Source organism: Euwallacea similis, chromosome 2 (genome assembly GCF_039881205.1).
Source record: "Euwallacea similis isolate ESF13 chromosome 2, ESF131.1, whole genome shotgun sequence".
Classification (NCBI taxonomy): domain Eukaryota; kingdom Metazoa; phylum Arthropoda; class Insecta; order Coleoptera; family Curculionidae; genus Euwallacea; species Euwallacea similis.
This window is the reverse complement of record NC_089610.1, coordinates 8,532,317-8,551,087: the sequence shown is the minus strand read 5'-3', so window position 1 is coordinate 8,551,087 and position 18,771 is coordinate 8,532,317. Positions and strand designations below refer to the sequence as shown.

The 18,771-nt window shown below is 37.2% G+C and overlaps 1 protein-coding gene across 2 annotated transcripts in view; it reads right to left on the bottom strand.

Moving 5' to 3' along the window:
* sns (sticks and stones) overlaps positions 1-18,771 on the bottom strand; it is a 55,908-nt gene extending 37,137 nt beyond the window's left edge. For both annotated transcript variants that reach the window (XM_066401834.1, XM_066401843.1), the window contains exon 1: positions 18,319-18,771. In XM_066401834.1, the coding sequence (XP_066257931.1) occupies positions 18,319-18,370 (52 nt within the window). In that variant the 5' untranslated portion in view covers positions 18,371-18,771. The remainder of the gene's footprint in view (positions 1-18,318) is intronic.

Genomic DNA, 18,771 nt, shown 5'->3' with positions numbered 1-18,771 from the left:
GCATGTATGGAAGAGACATGTCACCCGAACGCAAAGAGAATTTATACACTGTTATCATTATCTCCTCGTTTCGAAAAAACGGGCAAAGGGTAATTTTTCTTTTGCTAAATGTAGCGAAAAAAGTCCATAACCTTTCGGAGATAAAACGTAACAAATTAACGCTATTTTATGCTGGGAGAATGGTGAAAAAGTGGGAATCCAAAGCCATAGAACAATCTTTTCTGCGAAAATATAGAGCATTAGAGTAAATAGCGGCGATATTTCTCCCAAGGATAAACACCGAGGAAATGGACGTGCACCAGGATTGGCCAGACGATTTATACTTAATAACGCAGATACATGACCAAACTAGGCCACAAATTGCGTTTTAAAAATTTAGAGGATGAAATAGTAGAAACGTAATTACGGGGCTACTTTACCGAGTTTTCTAGAGGTTGGAAATAACGATGTTCCGTGCAAAACAGCCACTATCTGGGGTGAATTAATTTCCCACTCTTGGTATAATAAATTGTTAAGTACTATCCACAGTTCAGTAGTCGCAAGAGAATAAAGACCGAGAAATAAGAGCGTGAAAATATGAGTTTTTATCAACGTTACGAATTGCACCAGACTTTAATGCAATAAGCATTTCGCACCATAAAGCAATTATTCTGAATAATTAGGGCGAGTTCGTATTATCCTCTTTTTGGTCAGATAGTTAATGCAACACAATAATTTAAGCGATCCTATACCAGCTATACATAATTTCCTAATCGGGAGATTATATGCCAAAATGCGACCATCAGACACAATCTAATGCTTTTTGGACTCGGCCCAACTCAGTTAATAGATCAAATTCGTTGATAACATAAACATATATTTTGCTAATAAAGGCTACGATCTAGAGATATACCTAAACCTATTGTGTCGACCATTCTGGGGGAAACTAATTGCGCAATGAGTAAGTTAATTACCAAGTTCTCGATATCCCACGGCCATTGATTATCTAGAGCAAATTCGCACGACCTAAAGAAGGAAATTTTAATATACCTGAAAGTAAAATTAAATTAGCATTGCAGTAAATTTCAGATACTAAATGGTCGGGCGTGTAATCTATTGATTATCCTACATCCAGCAAGGGTATACTGCAGCAGCCACTAACTAAGGTCTCATAAATTTTACATGAAGTAAACACAAACAGACTCGTTAGCTCAATGCTATAGATATAAAGTGAATCCCCGGGGAAGCAAAAAAGAAACCTGCAAACTGCACTAGATTACTTCACAGACTTCCGTAAGAGGCAGTTTATGTACCTTCATTGAGTTTTGAATTAGTAAAATTTGTGTTTTTCGCTTCAGTTCGCAGACTTGGGTCGTGCTATGTCGACCCTGGACGCTTCACTCGAGGGCCATAAGTCACGAGAAATTCCACAGTCGACTGCTCGTGGAAGACAACTTTTCTTCCAACAATGAGGAGCGTCAGCTCCCGTGATGCCCCACTTTTTTAAATTCACGTCAGATTAAAAACCTCAAATTTCCTAATGAACTGCGACTGTTTACAGTTGACCCGAAAGTCGACATTGAAAATTTGAAAGGTAAATTTACTTTATTTAACTTTTTGCCATTCTCGGCAGTGGGGTATGTCGTATTGGATTTATGCCTGAACGTACCGTGGGAACACGACTTACCCGTGCCAACAGGAGCGAAGTAGTTTTGTCCGACTAGTCGCAGTAACTGACGAAATTCGTAAAATTTTGAATTGTCATTTTGAAAAGTAGTGGAAAGTTGTAAATAACGGCCATAAATAAGTGCTCTCCGCTCATGTTTATACAATATCTTGCAGCAACTGTTTGTCAGACGTATTACCATATTATTATAAAATAAAGGCTTATCTACGCTCCCATTTAAGAGGCACACATCAAATATGTATATCTCTCTTGAAGATTTATACACGCCTGTATAAATTATGGGACTCGATCATTATACAGGCCCTGTATTTATGCTAGATGGGAGGCAACTTGTGCTTGAAATGAATTTATGACATGCCAGGCTATTGCCCCGACGCAAGAATCTGGGAGCCTCCTGCACTTTGAGTGGGGCAATTTCTCAAACTCATTAAAACTCATCGAGACCTGATTTAATTAATCCTCAAATGGCAGTTAATGAAGCCCAAATCAAAAGTGTCACTTCTGACTCAACTGTAATAGTCGAATTCAATTTTTAGGCTCCATTGTAATTACCGATAATTGCTTGTTGGTCGTAAATTAAATGTTTGAAAACCGGTAACCTGCAAATAAGGTTAATTAATACGGATGACCGGTTTATAATCAGTGGTGTGGTGACTGTAAATTCGCCGATTTTCGGATGATTTTTTTTATGACTAATGACCCCAAATGACGCGTCATTACGCGAATTTACACGAATTGGGTCATAAAGAGAGAATTGCCCATTGCACTTATTACCGTTAGTCTGTAGCGATTAAAAGTGGTACTACCAGGAAATGCAAGAGGATAATTTTATAATCGGCCATCGACAACCCACGGGTTTCGCGAACACATTAATTATCGCGTTTAGCATTGTAATCGATCTAGTATTACTTGATTAATAATGGGGTGTGCAGGCTGATAATTAGCTGGTTGAAAATTATTAGTTCATGATCGGTTTTTGGAGAAGTTCAATAAATCCATATGAAGTTGGAGAATTTTGGGCGCTTCCATTGATGAAACGTATCTATATTTAACACGCCATTGTGGGGCGAAACAAAACATTCATAAATTAACGAAACTAGAAAATTTCTACCACAATGCGATAAAAAGTGCGGTTCAAAGTCAGTGTGGTCCTAAATTCAACTTCCATTACGGGATTTTCGTGACCATAAGGCGTAGAGCATCAGTTAAATGGAAGCAAGTTGCGTGTTTCTTAACATGTTATAGACCTTTAGTTTGTAATGAAATCTAAGAAGATATTGAAGAAGGGAGAGGACACTTCCTTGACACAGTCTTTGTTTGCTGAACCCGAACTATGATTTTAAAAAAATCGAAACTATCCCGGACTTTGAGACTGGCATTGAGTGGATTGAACTAACATCTTGTCGGGGAGGCTTTCGAGGTCCTGTCGTATTTTTAATTTTGTTCCAAATTTTGAGGACCTTTTTCTGTAGGAATCAGAAGTTGTCTCGAGACGCACAACTTCATTAAGGCCTCTGCAGTTATGGTTATCTTCCTGGATATTGCAAAGTCGGAACTGAGTCTCCCAGTTTTCCAATTAAGTTGGGCTTTGTTTATTGTGTTGAACGGTTATATTCACTCCCTGGTTGTTGTTTAGCCAAAATTTGATCCTTTTCCCTTGTTGTTGTGTATGGTGGTAAACCAGTCGGCGTGCTTTGCATTGAAGTCACTCATTTTGACTTGGGTGCAGTAGCGCGTCCAAGTCTCGGCAATTCTTGTTATTGTTCCGTTTATTGCTAATTCTGTTCGGTTGTTGATTTGTTCCGAGACTCCCAGTGCTTCCAGGAGGGTAGTTTCTGGCATTGTTATCGTATCAAATCCCAGTCTGGATTTCCCCACTACTGGTCATTTAATTAAATTTCCAGGAACCTGAAGCGAGCCGACTTTTTTATTTCATTAAATCTGTAGTATGTAACCTGCCGCGACACGAGCGGCTTAAAGCAACTTAAAATGACTTCTTCCGTAACGTGACGTTACAATCTACCATGAATCAACCCGGAAGTTTAATTTATTTAAATTCTAGATAAACCCAAATTTATTTGATTTAATTAAATTTCCAGAAATGCGAATTTTTTGTTTAAATAATTAAATTTCCAGAAAACTATTAGTTTAACGAGTTTAATTTTATTTTGTAATACGTAGCGACCCGAATTTGCTATTAGAATTTTTGAGAGCCCAAAAAATAATGAGAGCGAAAGAAAATAATTTTGACCGTGCAATACGAAATGCAGAAAATGGCAAAAAAATGCTAAAAGCAGCGGTAGATTGTGTGTCAATTGAAAAAATGCTCATCCTACCGACAATGCGATTTCAGTGATTACCTTTGTAACTGGCTTTATAATAATTCACATCCAAATCCAGTCTTTGGTCCCCATCATGTAAATTAAAGAGCAGCCTTTATTTTCTGAGGTGTATTGTGTTCCATTGCGAAGTTTTAAGGGCTCGTTTTGTCAGGGCCTAAACCAAACTCGAAGCCTTTATATGGAAATAGACGGCAGGACTGTATTTATGAAACTAACAACGAGGATAAATCAATGGAACGGCGGCTTTAAAGGAAACCTTGCTTGACTTTATTATTGCCAGAGAAGTAATTTGACTCGTAAGTACTTGAGAACGTTTACAATGGCTGCGTTAAAGCGCTTTCCAAATATGCAAACCCTCCCGTTTCTGTGCCATTAACAAAGAGTGGAAAATTAATTCAATTTCTTCAGCAGCTCGCCTTGTGTCGTAGCTGGGAAAACATTTAAATACTTTTAAAGTAGCTGTTCAAAACCCCTTTACATATGCAGACAATGCCTAATTAAGGAACGCTTTAAGTAGTTCCCCGAGTAGTATAAACATTTCGCTTTTGCAATTACCTCAATTCCTAGTGCTACTGCAGGTGTGCATTGTTCTAAATTACCTCAGTCTTTAGTTTTTCTTATTAATGCACGTTTCCTTTTAAGGTTATTGCTGAAACTGAAACCCGGCTACAGTACATTATCATCAATATTAATATGTCAATGGGTACATTGAGAGAAATGTAAACGTGTCACTGGTCCTCCAATATCTTATTTCCAGCTTCGGTGTGTGGTGTCCTTTACGATCAATCAGGAAACGTCCATTTTTACGGCAAATGTGGCTCTTAAAGCAATGGATCGGCAAATTTTGACTAAGTGGGATTTTAATTGAGTTTTAAGTTACTAATGCAGACAAAAAACGACAGAGAGTGTTTTAAGCGATTTGGAAATATTCGCTGGTTATTCAATAACTGTTAATTTGAAATGCTCAGTGGCTATTTTCCACAAAAAATGCTTTTTCACAACAACTTGTGTTGGCTTTTAAAAACAAAAAGTTCTAATCTTCGTAACATGAATGATATTTTATAGATTTTTATGCGGTTTTTGGATTGGCAATGAATATTATTAAAAGAATCAACGCTTTCACTTCGAGTTTCAGTATTAATCAATTGCAATTTTGGCTCAATGGGAAGATGGAATGGTTGTCGGGAATCGGAATCTACTCCCATAATGAAACAATTTTGCTCGAGATTGTTGATGAAAGTTGAAGACCCACTTAAAATCCCCCTCTCTTAATTAGGTCCTATTGGGTCAAACTCTGCCAGACAGTTTAATCTCAGAATCCCACTGATTGAATTAATTCCAATTACTCCATCATCAATAAGCGCTTCCGTCAATTATTAATAATGGCAAATTTTGGTAATTTTCGTGCTCCTACTAATTACTCAACAGGTTCTTCAGCCCAGAGCGGAAGAACTAAATTATAACTGTTTGATTTACAATTTAGAACTTACTAGAGCTAAATATAGAAAGAAGAGGCTGGGGAAGAGCCCATTTACATCTACTTCAGATTCTCACATTCACATCGAGTTCTGTGCCCTCGGTGAGGATGTAGAACCAGTTCTGGGCACAAAAACCCATTTCCGCTGGATTTTTTAAGTGCCCCATATTACTGATGATCTCTCGGCTCATAATGGTTAACGAATCGGCGTTATTTTCAGCTACTTAGGTGCTAAATAGGAAAATAAAATGCATTCATTTCAGCAGGAAGGTAATAGCCTCCCATTTACGCTGGAAACTCGCCCTAAAAAGTCAATATTAGCCTTAAGTGGTTAAAGTAACAATGTCCATTTTGCTTTATACAAGCAAAGGCCATTTAAAAAGGGTTGCTGACCACCCAAATAAGGGTAGTATTTCAGGGCAAAGTTGGCTGGGAAACTTTTAGATTGATTTCGGCGCTGTTATAATGGGTGCGACCAAGGCAAATACTGCGGCCAGAAACTTTCTGGCAGTGTAAATCAACCCCTAGCACGTATTTAGTAATGACACTTTTGAAAAACCCCACAAATTGTTGTTAAAACTCTTCAAATCCTGACTAACTAATTTATGCAAAATTTGCATTTCAATTCGCGTTAATTAATTACCATTTCTGCTCGACGCCCCTTAAATGTTAAGCGATTTTGAAAGTCAATTCATGCGGAAATACACAATGTAGGTTGGCCAAATATTAAGATTTTGCATGAATTATCATAATATCGGTGCGGTAATACCAACGTCAATGACTGCGAAATGGGCCAGAGAACCCCCACTAGCTCTTAAGCAGACTTCGATAACAACGGAAAGAAAATTGATGTGATCACTGGAAAGTAACAATCCGGACATCAAGATTGTTCACCATAGGAGAAGCAGAAGTTCCAAAACCCTGAACATCTTCATTTCCACAAAATGTTGGAGTGAAATTGGTAATGTGAACATCAGGAAATTTCCAGGTAGATGTCTGGTTATTGATTACAGTGTCTTCACGTCAATATCATACGTTGGACCTTTGGAAATTATCCACAACTTATTGTAAAAAATTATACAAACATTGATAGTGATAGATCAGATGATAAACATATTGTTGGACTGGAACTGGGACTGCGAAAGCAGACGATGCGCTCTTCAAAAAAACGTCAGTCTGAATTTGAGCGTGGGAAAATTTGATGTTTTTATTGGAATTCTTTTTCTCTCCGGTTATGGAAAATATCCAAACACCCGCTTATATTGGACAAGTGAAGATAATGCACCACGACTGATTCAAAATAGCTCGAGACTGAAACGTTCTGAAACTGTTTTAGGGTTTAGTCACTGCATGGGAAATTCGAAGTTAGTGGAAGAAAACTCTCTTTTTAAATCGCAGTGATTTTTTAAGATGCCGATTAAAACATTTTAGTGTGCATGGTGGTTCAGAGGAACTCCTTCCTACTGAAACTATGGTACCAAGGTTGCAAAGCAATATGTAAACGGTAAGCCCATTCAATTCGGCTACAAAAATTGGGCTTCCGGCTATGTACTAGACACTGGACATGTGTGCGGATTCCGGACACAGAAAAAGGTGTAAAACAAAAAATAATTCGGGTTAAGTGGCGATCTTGTTTGAACTTTGCTCGACTTCTATTTTGACAATTATTTCACGGGACTGCGTTTATTGGCCCATTTGAACGACATGAAATTCTGCACTCATAGGGACAATTCGACACAAAACATTGGAGAAATGTCCTGTAAAATCAAAGAAATTCTGAAATAAAGAAAGGAACGAATTTTTGCCTTTTACACAAACGATAAGCGCTTGTTGGTGCAATGGAAGGACAATACGAAGGTTTCAGTTGTGCCAAACTATCAAACTGATCCTACTGGTACGGCATCTTCGTAGTATCCAAACAAATAACATAGTATGTAAGTCAACCCACGACTGTGGGCATCTACAATAAAAATATCAGTCCAGACTTCGGCAGAAATAATGGTACTGGGCATTAATCGCTTATTTTTTGGATGTTTTCTGGTTAATGGATGACTCTTATAGGAAAAATATACAGGGTGGCTCAACGAAAATTTTGCACCTTATATATTCAGTATTTAAAATGAAAATAAATACGCATTTATATGCACGAAGTTTTAATTACAGTTGTCATGGTGTAGACAGTTCTTTCCTAAAAAAATTTACAAATCATAACCAAAAGTGATTAAATTATACTTTGCCCGCTAAAGGGTTACATCAGCTCCATTTTTCATTTCGCACAATTTAAAAGGCGAAACAGGTAGAGAGGCAAATGTAATTTTGACTTGATAAAACTCAGGGAAAATGAAGGCAAGTCAAATACGAAAACAAGCCTTCTAGGCAAACACAATAGAAATAATAAGAGTTGGGAAAATATAATTTATTTCCTCAGAAACAAATAAATAAAAGAGTTTTTCAACCGTGAGTAAACAAGGGCTGCTGCTCGAAATATTCGTATGATAAAGTGTTTTTCTCTTATTTTTTCTGGGGAAAAGGGGTGTAATTAAATTTCACCCCATTTTCTTGTTGTTTGCTCCTCGGTGTGTATACGTTCAAATATATGGAACAAGTTTGTGAAAGAAGCAATACATTCTTGCAATAAACAGGTACTGACAGTAATTTATTTTAATGCCACTTCCTTCATAAATCCCGAGCATAATTAGCAGAAATAGAGGAAAAAATCATAACTACGCTAAAGCACTTAACTCGAACGAACAAAGGAAGTTGCGCTTAGAATTCAATTTAAAGACCATGAAGTATTAAATATGAAATTAATAATTAAGCTTCCAGGAAAGTACATGTTGCTAGTTCAGTTCATTGAAATTAGATTGAAGGGCTCTGCAAGGATTTCTGTATGAAGGCGAAAAAATCAAATGCCCCACTTGCCCAATTTCCTTCCAATCCCAACGGATTTTTCCGGCTTATGACCACGTGGGTCTTCCACAGGTTTCGAGCAAATTCGGTAACCATCAGTGCCGTCTTCCGGCATTGCACCCCTCCACCTCGACATCCCTTTTCCTTTCGAAACTTACTCGACATGCTAATTATTGAATTAACTGAAATGTCGCTGTATATATTAAACTTCCTCCATGATTTTCCGGTGAAAATTCATTTTCGAGCGACAACCGCCACTAAATTTAAGTGGAGGTATAATGAAAGATTGGCAGTTTGGTAAACATTAGCACATTTCGGCCAGGTACGTATAATTGGTGTATTTGATAGAATCGAAGATAGTTACTTAATAGCTAAGTGCCGCATAATAAGGCTATTAATCTTGTATAGTTCGACGTGATATTAAGTATTTTCTGCCCCGTTCTAAAGTTCAGTGATTTCTTAAGGCCTCATTATTGCAGCCCCAATTTCGCCAGGTGTCGAAAAGTGCTATTGAAAACTGCTTATTAATAGCAAAGATTGGTAACATTTGCTTTGCATTTGCTCTAGTTACTCTTGCGTGGTTAGCGGTCACCTTTACGTTACAATTTCCTCTTTACGTGTCTGCACGATTGATTTCAGGTGGCAATTTCACGTTCATTCAATATTGCTCAGTTTTCTGGCCTTGTATGAATTCAACTTTTGCATAAAAATATAGAGCAAACCCGACCGCTAAATGCCCAGTTTGCTCCGTCAACCATGAGTTAATTTTATTTGTCTAAAGCAAATAAAGGCCACTTTTTACTTACCCGACATAATGTAAACGTATTTTTACAATCGCGTTTTCTCCCCTATAAATTACCCGTAGGCAGATTTGAAATAAATTGGTTAATTACTGTCGGAATTTCAAAATCAATTAGCAATCCCCAGGTTGGAGGGTCGGGAAATCGCCATTTTTATTCCAGGGAAACGACTGTTTTATTATACACTTTTCTGTATTTACCGTTTAAGGACATATTTTATTTCCAGGGGCCTTCACCAGTCTTTTTAAACAATCGTAAATTTAATCTTTTAATTAGGTTTTGGTTGGAGGGAGCGGTACCTATTTCTTTTTATCTCGTGTAGGGAAGAACGGTACCTACTTACCTTTATCTCAAAGTTTCCAAAGAATTCGAATATTCAGCAAACTGTGCAATTTTCACAAAGCTCCCTCGCATTTTATTGACATTCTTAAAGGAGTTATTCGAGGTTTTTTTAGCGTTTTCAAGCTCTTGTTGAAGCAATTTTTATATTGTGGGGGTTATAGGAAGTTTCTCATAAAAAATGTGGTGATTCAAGTTGTTATTCAGTGTCCTTGATGAATTATCAAAACTCAACTGATTTCCCTTAGCTGAGACACACAGCTAGGTGCCAAGCTCTTGAAATTTCATTTTTGTGTACGACATACTTCATTCATCATTTTTCCACTTAAATATTTCACATCAAAGTTATACACCTCTTCGGAAGGTTTTTCGTGGATAAACAGTTACCTTTATGTATTTATAGCTTTTATATCGATTTACCAACTTACTATCAATGATCAGTGTTTTTCATGGTCTTTAATTGTCCTCTGAGGCTTTGCATGTACTCTCGGGGCTCTGAAAAATACATGTTCCGGCCCAAAAATTCGGACTATCATTTATTGCGGTACCTAGTAGTTTGGTCGAAAACAGTTAATACTTAATTTGATTCCAAATGTTCCTGGTGAGTTTGGCACTAGTTAATCGAAATTTAGTTCCCTTCATTTTGCTTTTAAGGTATTATTTGTAATTGATTTTCAAGGGAAGTTTGACAGCTAAATTAAGGTGAGTAATTCACGATCGTGAAGCAAATTCAGTTAAACTAAGCAAGCCTCTTGGGTTTACAAAATATTAAAACTTCCCCAAGTAGGAACTGGGGGAATCAATCACAGCAAGGATTTTACCAAACATTCGTCTTGTTCGACTGTTAAAATTTCAAATTTCCAAATAGGACAGCAGCATTTTATCATACCGGTATATTCCTCTACTCATTGAGACTATTTTGAGTACACATGTTCTATATTTTCCTAAATAGCTTTTATGAAATGTAATCATTGTGAGGGTGGCGAATACTAAGGGAAATAATACGAATCATGCTTGAAATCACTTGCACGAGTTTGACGCTCTTTTTCCTCATCTTTTGAGTCCAGATGCTCTACGTACTCTTGAGATATTGACGACGCAAATTATGCAAAATAACAAAAAATTGCATTTTGCACTTCAAGATATTCTGTTAGAAACTGTCTCTGTAAGTTTTGCATTTCGAGCGGCTTTCCTTTCTAATGCGAGTTTTTTAAAAAAATCCCTAATTTATTCTTCTTGCGGCCTACAATGATGAAATAAAAGGCCAATAAAACCCTAATAGACTGTCAATGTGGCGCCGTAACATTCTGCACATTAAAACGGAAATATTGGAAAACAAGCTAGAAACGGCCGTTTTAACTGTGTTTCTAGACGTTGGGCCCCATAATGGCACTCCGCTAATTTATTGCGTCTAGTTTTCGGTCTTGATTCGATCAAGAAAACTGCCTTTATGGCCGCAGTTAACAATCACCGCTTTCATCAAATCCTTTGCTGCTCTGGAAGTTAAAATCCTTAGCTAATTTTTCCAATCTATTTGCGATAATGGTATTCGTGACTTCCGCGCAGCAGCCTCAATCTTCCATCTACTCTAAATTCAAGATTGCGCCCCACTTTAATATTACTTTCTTCCACACCATAAACAGTGTAGAGCTTCTTTCTGTACTTAGCTTCATCCTGTTTAAATTACGTTTATTTTAGGGCAAGGTATACGTTAAATTCCGTGCAAAATTTACTTCGATAAAGGAACTCAATTTTCCCCATCATGTATGGTATAAACAGCCCGAAGAACTATATGGAAAATGCTAAAATATTCCAGGGCTTCTGCGCTTTCCATTCCAATAGACTCGAGCAAACTTTAATTAGAGAAAATCTCAAGAACTCTATGGCAACTTTAATGCGGAGCTGAAGGGAAAAACCCGGTTATATCAAGGGCTCTATATCTTGCGGAGATGCTTTCAATGTGAACAACCGAATCATTACGAAGACGGGTATTTAATTTATGTAAAATGCAGTTTTTCCAAATCCCTCATTTCCTATTATCCGGAAGTGTTTCCAAGGTATCTCGAAAGCGTTTCATAAAGGGAGGCGGCGTTTCTAGCGAATTATAACGCAAAATCGGAATAATTTAGCAAATATTTGCATGCATAGGCGAAACCAGAGCGCTGCTGCAGTACTGGATGTTTATTCCTGGTAAATATTTCAGGGTGCCGCTTTAATTTAAAGAAGTAGGATGTTGCAGTTAGCAAGTAAATATGCGGCGGTAATTCCGCATGTCTGCAACCCCCAGAAGAGATAAATTTCCAAGAAGGGAAACTGCTACTATCTTAATTAAACTTTTGCGCCAAAAACTTGCAATCAATTTCCGAAAACTAAAGCCCTTAAGTTAAAACCCAAGCAGCTTGTACAGGTATGCCATTAAGCCCCGCATAATTCCATTACACCACCTATAACGGTCCAATAATTCGCCTAAAATAGCCTAAATATATGGAAATACCTCGGAGGTATTTGCTTAATTGGTTAGGGGAGTTTTTCGCCATCGATCCACTACCAGCGAATGAGACTAATTTTGGAATTCCAACTTCGATGACGCAAACGGTAATGTATCCCTGTGGTTAAATATTGCCGGAAACTATGCAGAGAACTATCTGTTTAAATTGTCTTCGGTGCTGGGATCTCGAAACTTATAAGCATTTGATAATTGATATAAACGAACTTATGGAGTTTGATCGGTAATACAGTGAGAGCTCGTCTAAGTTGGGGATATTCGAGTATTCGTCAGCAATTGCTAGGAATTCTCCAGAATTCTTCTATTTCTGGATTTATCAAACGTTTCTCAGTATATTCTAAACAGGTCTTTCCTCTCAACTTTTTACCTTTTGTCCTCTTCACCTCTTTTTGGCTTCTTGAGAATCGTTTACTTGAGAGTTTCTTTATCCCAAGCTTTACCTCTAATCTTCCTGATAGACTCACTCCTGTATCCGACTAACACCGTTTCTTCTACGAATTGTCACTTTTTTTAGTTTCAATCCGTACTGCCTCTTTTTCGATTCTTTATGCGTTTCTAGTGAGGAATGTTCTTTCTTAGTAGTAATAATCTCGGTAGTTTTTTTTTCTCATTTTATGCGTGATTTGGTGGATCTTTTTCTAAGAACCTATTCGATTTCTAAGGTTCACAGAAGTTTTCTTGACACAAGTTTCTTTTCGAAATTTTTTTAATCGATGATGGGAATTTCACAATTCATCCTATCATATTCATCCCCATTGCCTCTCTTCGCCATTTCAGTAAATATCTTAAACTGTTGAAATTTGAAACAAAAATTACGTAATCTCCCATTTAAACCTACAGGAAGAGCAGTTTATCATTCAGTAGAAATCCCAATAGGGGCACAACTGTCCACTTCGCTGAACGCGGCACGTCTCTTTTTAAACCTCAACAAATCTCTACTGGTTACCTATATCTATCGGAATCTCTCAAATTGGGAGTACTTCTCGAAACCGACATTCTGGATTATTGGATGTTATCTGATTGAGTTGCATAAATGCTAGCATCTGTCATGTCTAATTCTGTAGAGCCTAAACAGTAAGATACACTCAAAAGTTCAACTAAATATTTCAAAAACTCTTTGAATTGTAAAGGCAAAGTTGAAAAAACAAACTTAAACGCCCTGTATATTATTTCCTCAACGCAACATTTTTCAATAATAATTTATATGTATAGTTCACTGGAACTATTTTAGGGCGTAGACTATGTGGTACAGTCCCGCTATCAAAACTCTGACTCGTTGTATAATGGATATCCAGTTATAATAGGACCGTAGATATCTTTTACCAAATTGATTAGTGCAGATGGCCAAACAAACTCATAGTTCCACATGGTTGATTCCGTGTGCCATAACCTGCTTAATAAACACGGATATGCGAATAACTATAGGAGGTGTCTAAACATAGTACTATAAATTTAAACGCATATTGTAAGTTCCAAAATATGATGAAAGCATCATATAAATATGTGTATATCGAAAGAGGCTTTGTTTTCGATGTACAGGATGTAAAAGGCTGGTTCCTGAGGATGGTTTTCGAGGTAAATTAATGAAATTTTCTACTTTATTATAATTTATTGTGCTCTTTCTGAGCCTCTATGAAGACATTGGCACATTTTTTCAGGGGCGGGTAATGATTAAACAAAAAATGTTTTTCACACTTCCATATACGACAGCATTTATGAATAAAATCTCGGGGTGAAAATGATAATGATGAATGAAAATAAAATAAAATGAATACAGAAGTGTTTTAAAGCTGATTATTTAATAAAACATAACATCCACCGATTTGTTAAATCTCAATTTTCTCGAAACCTGTTGGAGATTTCGATTTCCAACAACAGTACATTTTTTACGTAAAAACCCTCAAATTTAATATTTTTCCTATGAAATCGTCAATAAAGTTAAGTACAAAAAAGTTTAGGTACCTTTTAAGTGCTGGTGGTTTTAAGTGTGAACGTGGCAATTTCTTAATAGAGACTCATAAAGAGCACAAAAAGGTATAACAAAATACAAAATTTCATTGATTTATCTTGAAGATATTAATTAAAAAAACTATCTTCAGGATCTCTCAAACTTTCACACCTTGTATATCGAAACCGAAGCACCTTTCGATATATATTTATATAAAATTTTTGTCATATTTTAGCACTTAGAATACGTGGTCGAATTTTTGGCACTACGTTCGGAAACACCTTGTATAATGAGATTAGAAGATTAATTATCAAATTCACATAACTACTTAGGATTTCGTGGGGATTCCAATGGAACTGCCATTTTTACTCAAAAATGCGCAAGATTACAAATTAAGGGGTGAGTCGCTCTCGATGTGCAGCCAACGCAACTTGCAACAGAAGATATGACTTTTACGAGTATCACTTCCTAAGAGAATATTTTAAAAGCTTGTGGGTGCACGTATCAGGACACATAACCCTTAGGAGGGCTGTTCCTTCAAGGATCTTGCACGACTTTCATCACATCTAAATGGCAGGAAGCGTTAATATTAATGTAACCCAGTTACCTACCAGCACAGCCCCTGCACATTTCCAATAAGGCATCGCGTCAGACACAACCTTGTCGTTTGCATTCGTCAATAATAATCATTAATCAGAATCGATTAGGAAACAAAGCGGTCGCCAGCACAACCCCCAAGACCGCATATTATTTAAATCAGGTTGGAACTTTATGCTCTCGAGCAATCTTTATTGGAGACGTCAAGTTTAATATTGTCGTTTAAAGGAGGTCTTAATAGTGAGAGAACTTTTCGAACGGATTCAATGGCGGAGGCTATAAAATAATAGCGACAAAAACGCACTTTATAGTATCCACTTATATTAAAAGAGGGGAGTTCTTAGTCGGAAACAAGCTCTATTTAGTATAGAGCGATGAAAAGAAATTTCAGAAAATTCTATGGGTAATTTATAAAGTGATTTCAACTTTAGGAGAGATTTCTTTTTGATGTATTTTCAGAGGCGCTCAGCGGATCTTATTGAACTTGAGTTATTACGCTGTTTAAAATTTGCAATATCGGCACTTTGTGAGGAAAAAAACGTCTTCAAAGTAACTTTTCAGCCCAAAAAAAGTTGAGCGTTAAAATTAATTAAACTTTGTCTTTACAAGACAATTTTAATGTGGTGTTTTATGCGCCCCTTGGTAGGGAGCGTAATTGAATTTTGACAACTACATACAGAGGATTTACGTTTCATTCGCAGCTTCATGTTAAAAATGATATTCCCTCTCACATTCAGCTTTTCCCCGGGCTCGCAGCAACTTTAATAAAAATGTAGATTTGTGGCATGGAATGACGAAAATAGTGCGCAACACCCGGGAAAAATGCGACCAAAAATTGAGTAAATTACCATCATGACGCACAAATAACGTTAGTGCGATGTTTAGGAGACTAAAATATGTACGGCAAAAAAGGCTGATTAGATGCTCCAAAACTTCAGTGAACCTTATGTTATCCTACATAAACCCTCGCTCAATCTTCATCCCCTCGGTCATTCAGAGATTTTGCAATAAAAAAAGATCCAGAAGCGACTTTATCAGATGATTTAACATCTTTTCATGAGTAAAAGATTTGCAGTTGGCAATAGGAGTTTCGCAATTGCGTTTCTCGCCAAACAAAGGCTGACCGCAGTGGTGTAATTTTGATTTTTAAGCAGTCAAAAATTCAATTTAACTTACTAACAAAACTAAAGTACCCAATTAAGTAACAAGATTTAATAACAGACCAATTAACAGACGAGGGGTGATTAAAATCAGCGGCCATAAATCACTACGGACTGTGATTTTTAGAGCGTGAAAACACTTTTGCTCTCGAACTAATCGCCGTGTTACACGCATCACAAATCCATGCATTTGAACCTCATAATTTTAATGAAGAAGTTTTTTTAAAGATATTCTCACTGACACAAACCATCCTGGGCGAAACCTAAACAAAAAAAGGCACCTTTTTCTTGAAGATCTCGACTTTTAACAACGCGTATCCGGTGGTTCACCTGCTGCACTTATAAGGGGTTTCATTTTTAGGGGTATTAGTTACGGTTTATAGCTTTTGACCTGTTTTATTTTTTCTTCGCTTCCTGTCTGGGTTAAAACCTAATCCCTTGAAGCTTTTCGTACCATCGCGTTGATGAGAAAGTTTGGTGTCAGTCACTCCAATTTAAGTAAATTGGGTTTTTGTCTGTGTCTGCCAAGTCGAAATTGCTTTGAATGCATGTCAGTGACTTTTGGTTTTAGTCTTTTTCAGTTTTTTTTTCCTTTAATTCATCTTTTCAAACTTGGATCTAAAACATTTTTAAATGCGGCTCAGCTGAAGTATCGCGTTCGCATTAGATACCATCAGTTGGATTTTAAAAATATCAATTACGGATGTAGATCATTTTTTGAGAATTTAATGGTTTTTAAAGAAGACCTAGAGCTTGCTCACTGCAAAAACTCAGTGGCGCAGTTGCGTTTTTACCCGTAATTTTCTATCAATTTTGCTATTCACAGTCAAGATTCTCGTCTTTTGATCACGCTCTGCAATTGCATTAAAAGTCAATGCAGGATCCCACACATTTTACTTTTATCTACCTCCTGGGGATATTGAACTGCAAAAAAACTGCGGGCTATGTGTATCTTTTAGAGGAAACATAAATATTTTTAAATTATTCTTCGGAAATAAGATTTCCGGCTCTACTGAATCCCACCAAAACTAGCTCTACTACGTCCATGGTTGGAATTACACAACTCTGGAAATTTTGTTATTTATAATGAAAACCTAGGGACTCTAAACTGTAAGAAATCGTCGGCGTTTCTAGAACAACTTTTTTAATTTTAATTCTTTGCTTCGTAATGTTTATTACACGTATTTAAATCTGACTCTACTACGTTGATAATTTTTTATATAAAATCCCGGAAGTTCAGCTTTTAATAAACAAGTCCTGAAGTCTCAGGACTGAAAAAAATCCAGTGCCGTAGCAGCATCGACTTTTGAGCGGCTCTAAATTCGATTCTTTGTTTGGTTTTTGACTTTGTTGCGCTCTACAAATATGAATCTTCTACGTTCACAGCACAGTCACAGCGAACCACAGTACCAGTACATACCGAACTGCAAAGATTTCCAGAAAAATCTTTTAATTAAAATTTTTTAAAAATGATTTCTAAACAAGTTTTTGGCTTAATTACACTGCTTCAAATCTGCTCCTGTTACGTCCGTTATTTTCAGCATTGTGAAATAATTCATATTATTATAAAGAAAACCTGGGGCGGTTGGAGTGAAAGAACCAGTGGCGTAGTTGCAGTTTTACCCGATTTACGACGACTAGACAAGATTTCTGGGTTTATTGTAACTTCCAACCTTTGAAATTTGGCTCCAGTATAACTACGGATTACCACACAAAATTCTGCCAATTTTCTCGAATTCAAAGGAAGCCTGAGAATATTGAACTGTAGAAATTCCAGTGGTGTAGGTACATCTTTTTTAACTTATCCAGAGCGAGGTTGCTGAAACTGCAAGTTTCAAACTTCGATTCGCCCTTGGTATTCGAGTCGGTATTCTATGTGAAAACACAGTGATTGGGCCAAGGCACTATCGATCATTAGAGTTAGATACTTTTGCCCAATGGTTTTAAATGGTCATCAAAATCGAGTAATGAACCTCGGTGTGGATACTCGACTTTTAATTGGGCCAAGTGCCTCTTTAGTTGAATAATTCGTATGTGGAACCTGATCCACCGAGCTGGAAAAATTCCCTTGTGAAAGTTCAATCTCTCTCATCTCAAAAACGACGGAAAATTCAAAGCTGTAGGTCTACAGCTGTAGGAATATCCGAGTTACCAACTACTTTATCACAACGAGTTAACGTAGCGTAATTATGTGAGAATTTCACGCTGCAAGAAGTTGCTGAAGCCTCGGCTGAAGTCGAAACACCTAAAAAGCCCAAAAAGTAAAGTTGCTTTCCCGAAATAATTTGCGCTTCAGATCCAACCTCATTTCATGAATTTTCAATTACGACCTATTCATTTGTAGAGCCAAATTCCCAATTATAAATGCCTCTATACCTAAATTTGTTCCCGTACCGATATCTGTACTAATCAGACGTAAAAACGTATTTAACTTTCCCTTTATTGCATCAAATTTGCAAAGAACTGTATCCAAAGCGCAGCTAAACACATTTTTTCTATTAACTCAACAATGAATAATTTTTTGCAATTTGTGTAAACACCGTAAGCATTTGCCACCCAAAAAACACACTTACAAGTAACAATCCAAAACATATCCACGGCGCCTAAACGGGCCAATCCACACATGATTAGGAACAGAACACTGATAGCCAACAGTAAGTGAAATCACTGAAAAGCTCCTCCTAATGGCATTCCAAAGTTATGCGCCACTTTCTCACCACCGTTCAGCAACCCCCAATAATCCTCATCGTTCCGGCCGCGACACTCCTAATCAGAAGAACAATCCGCACACATTAGCGAGCGCGAAAGCTCATCATTCCTCACACCAGCTCTAATATCCGTACTCATAAAGCTCCGAGCTTGAGAAAGCTCCCGGAAGATGCGAAATTTGCAAGAAGCCTACGACAGTCGCACAGTCCGGGTAATATAAAAAGCGTCCGGAGATGATGAAAAGAGACCCGCCCGGAATCGAAAGCTCCGCTCCGGCGACGGAAAAGCTCTGCATGGGACTGATGTCTCTTCACGTG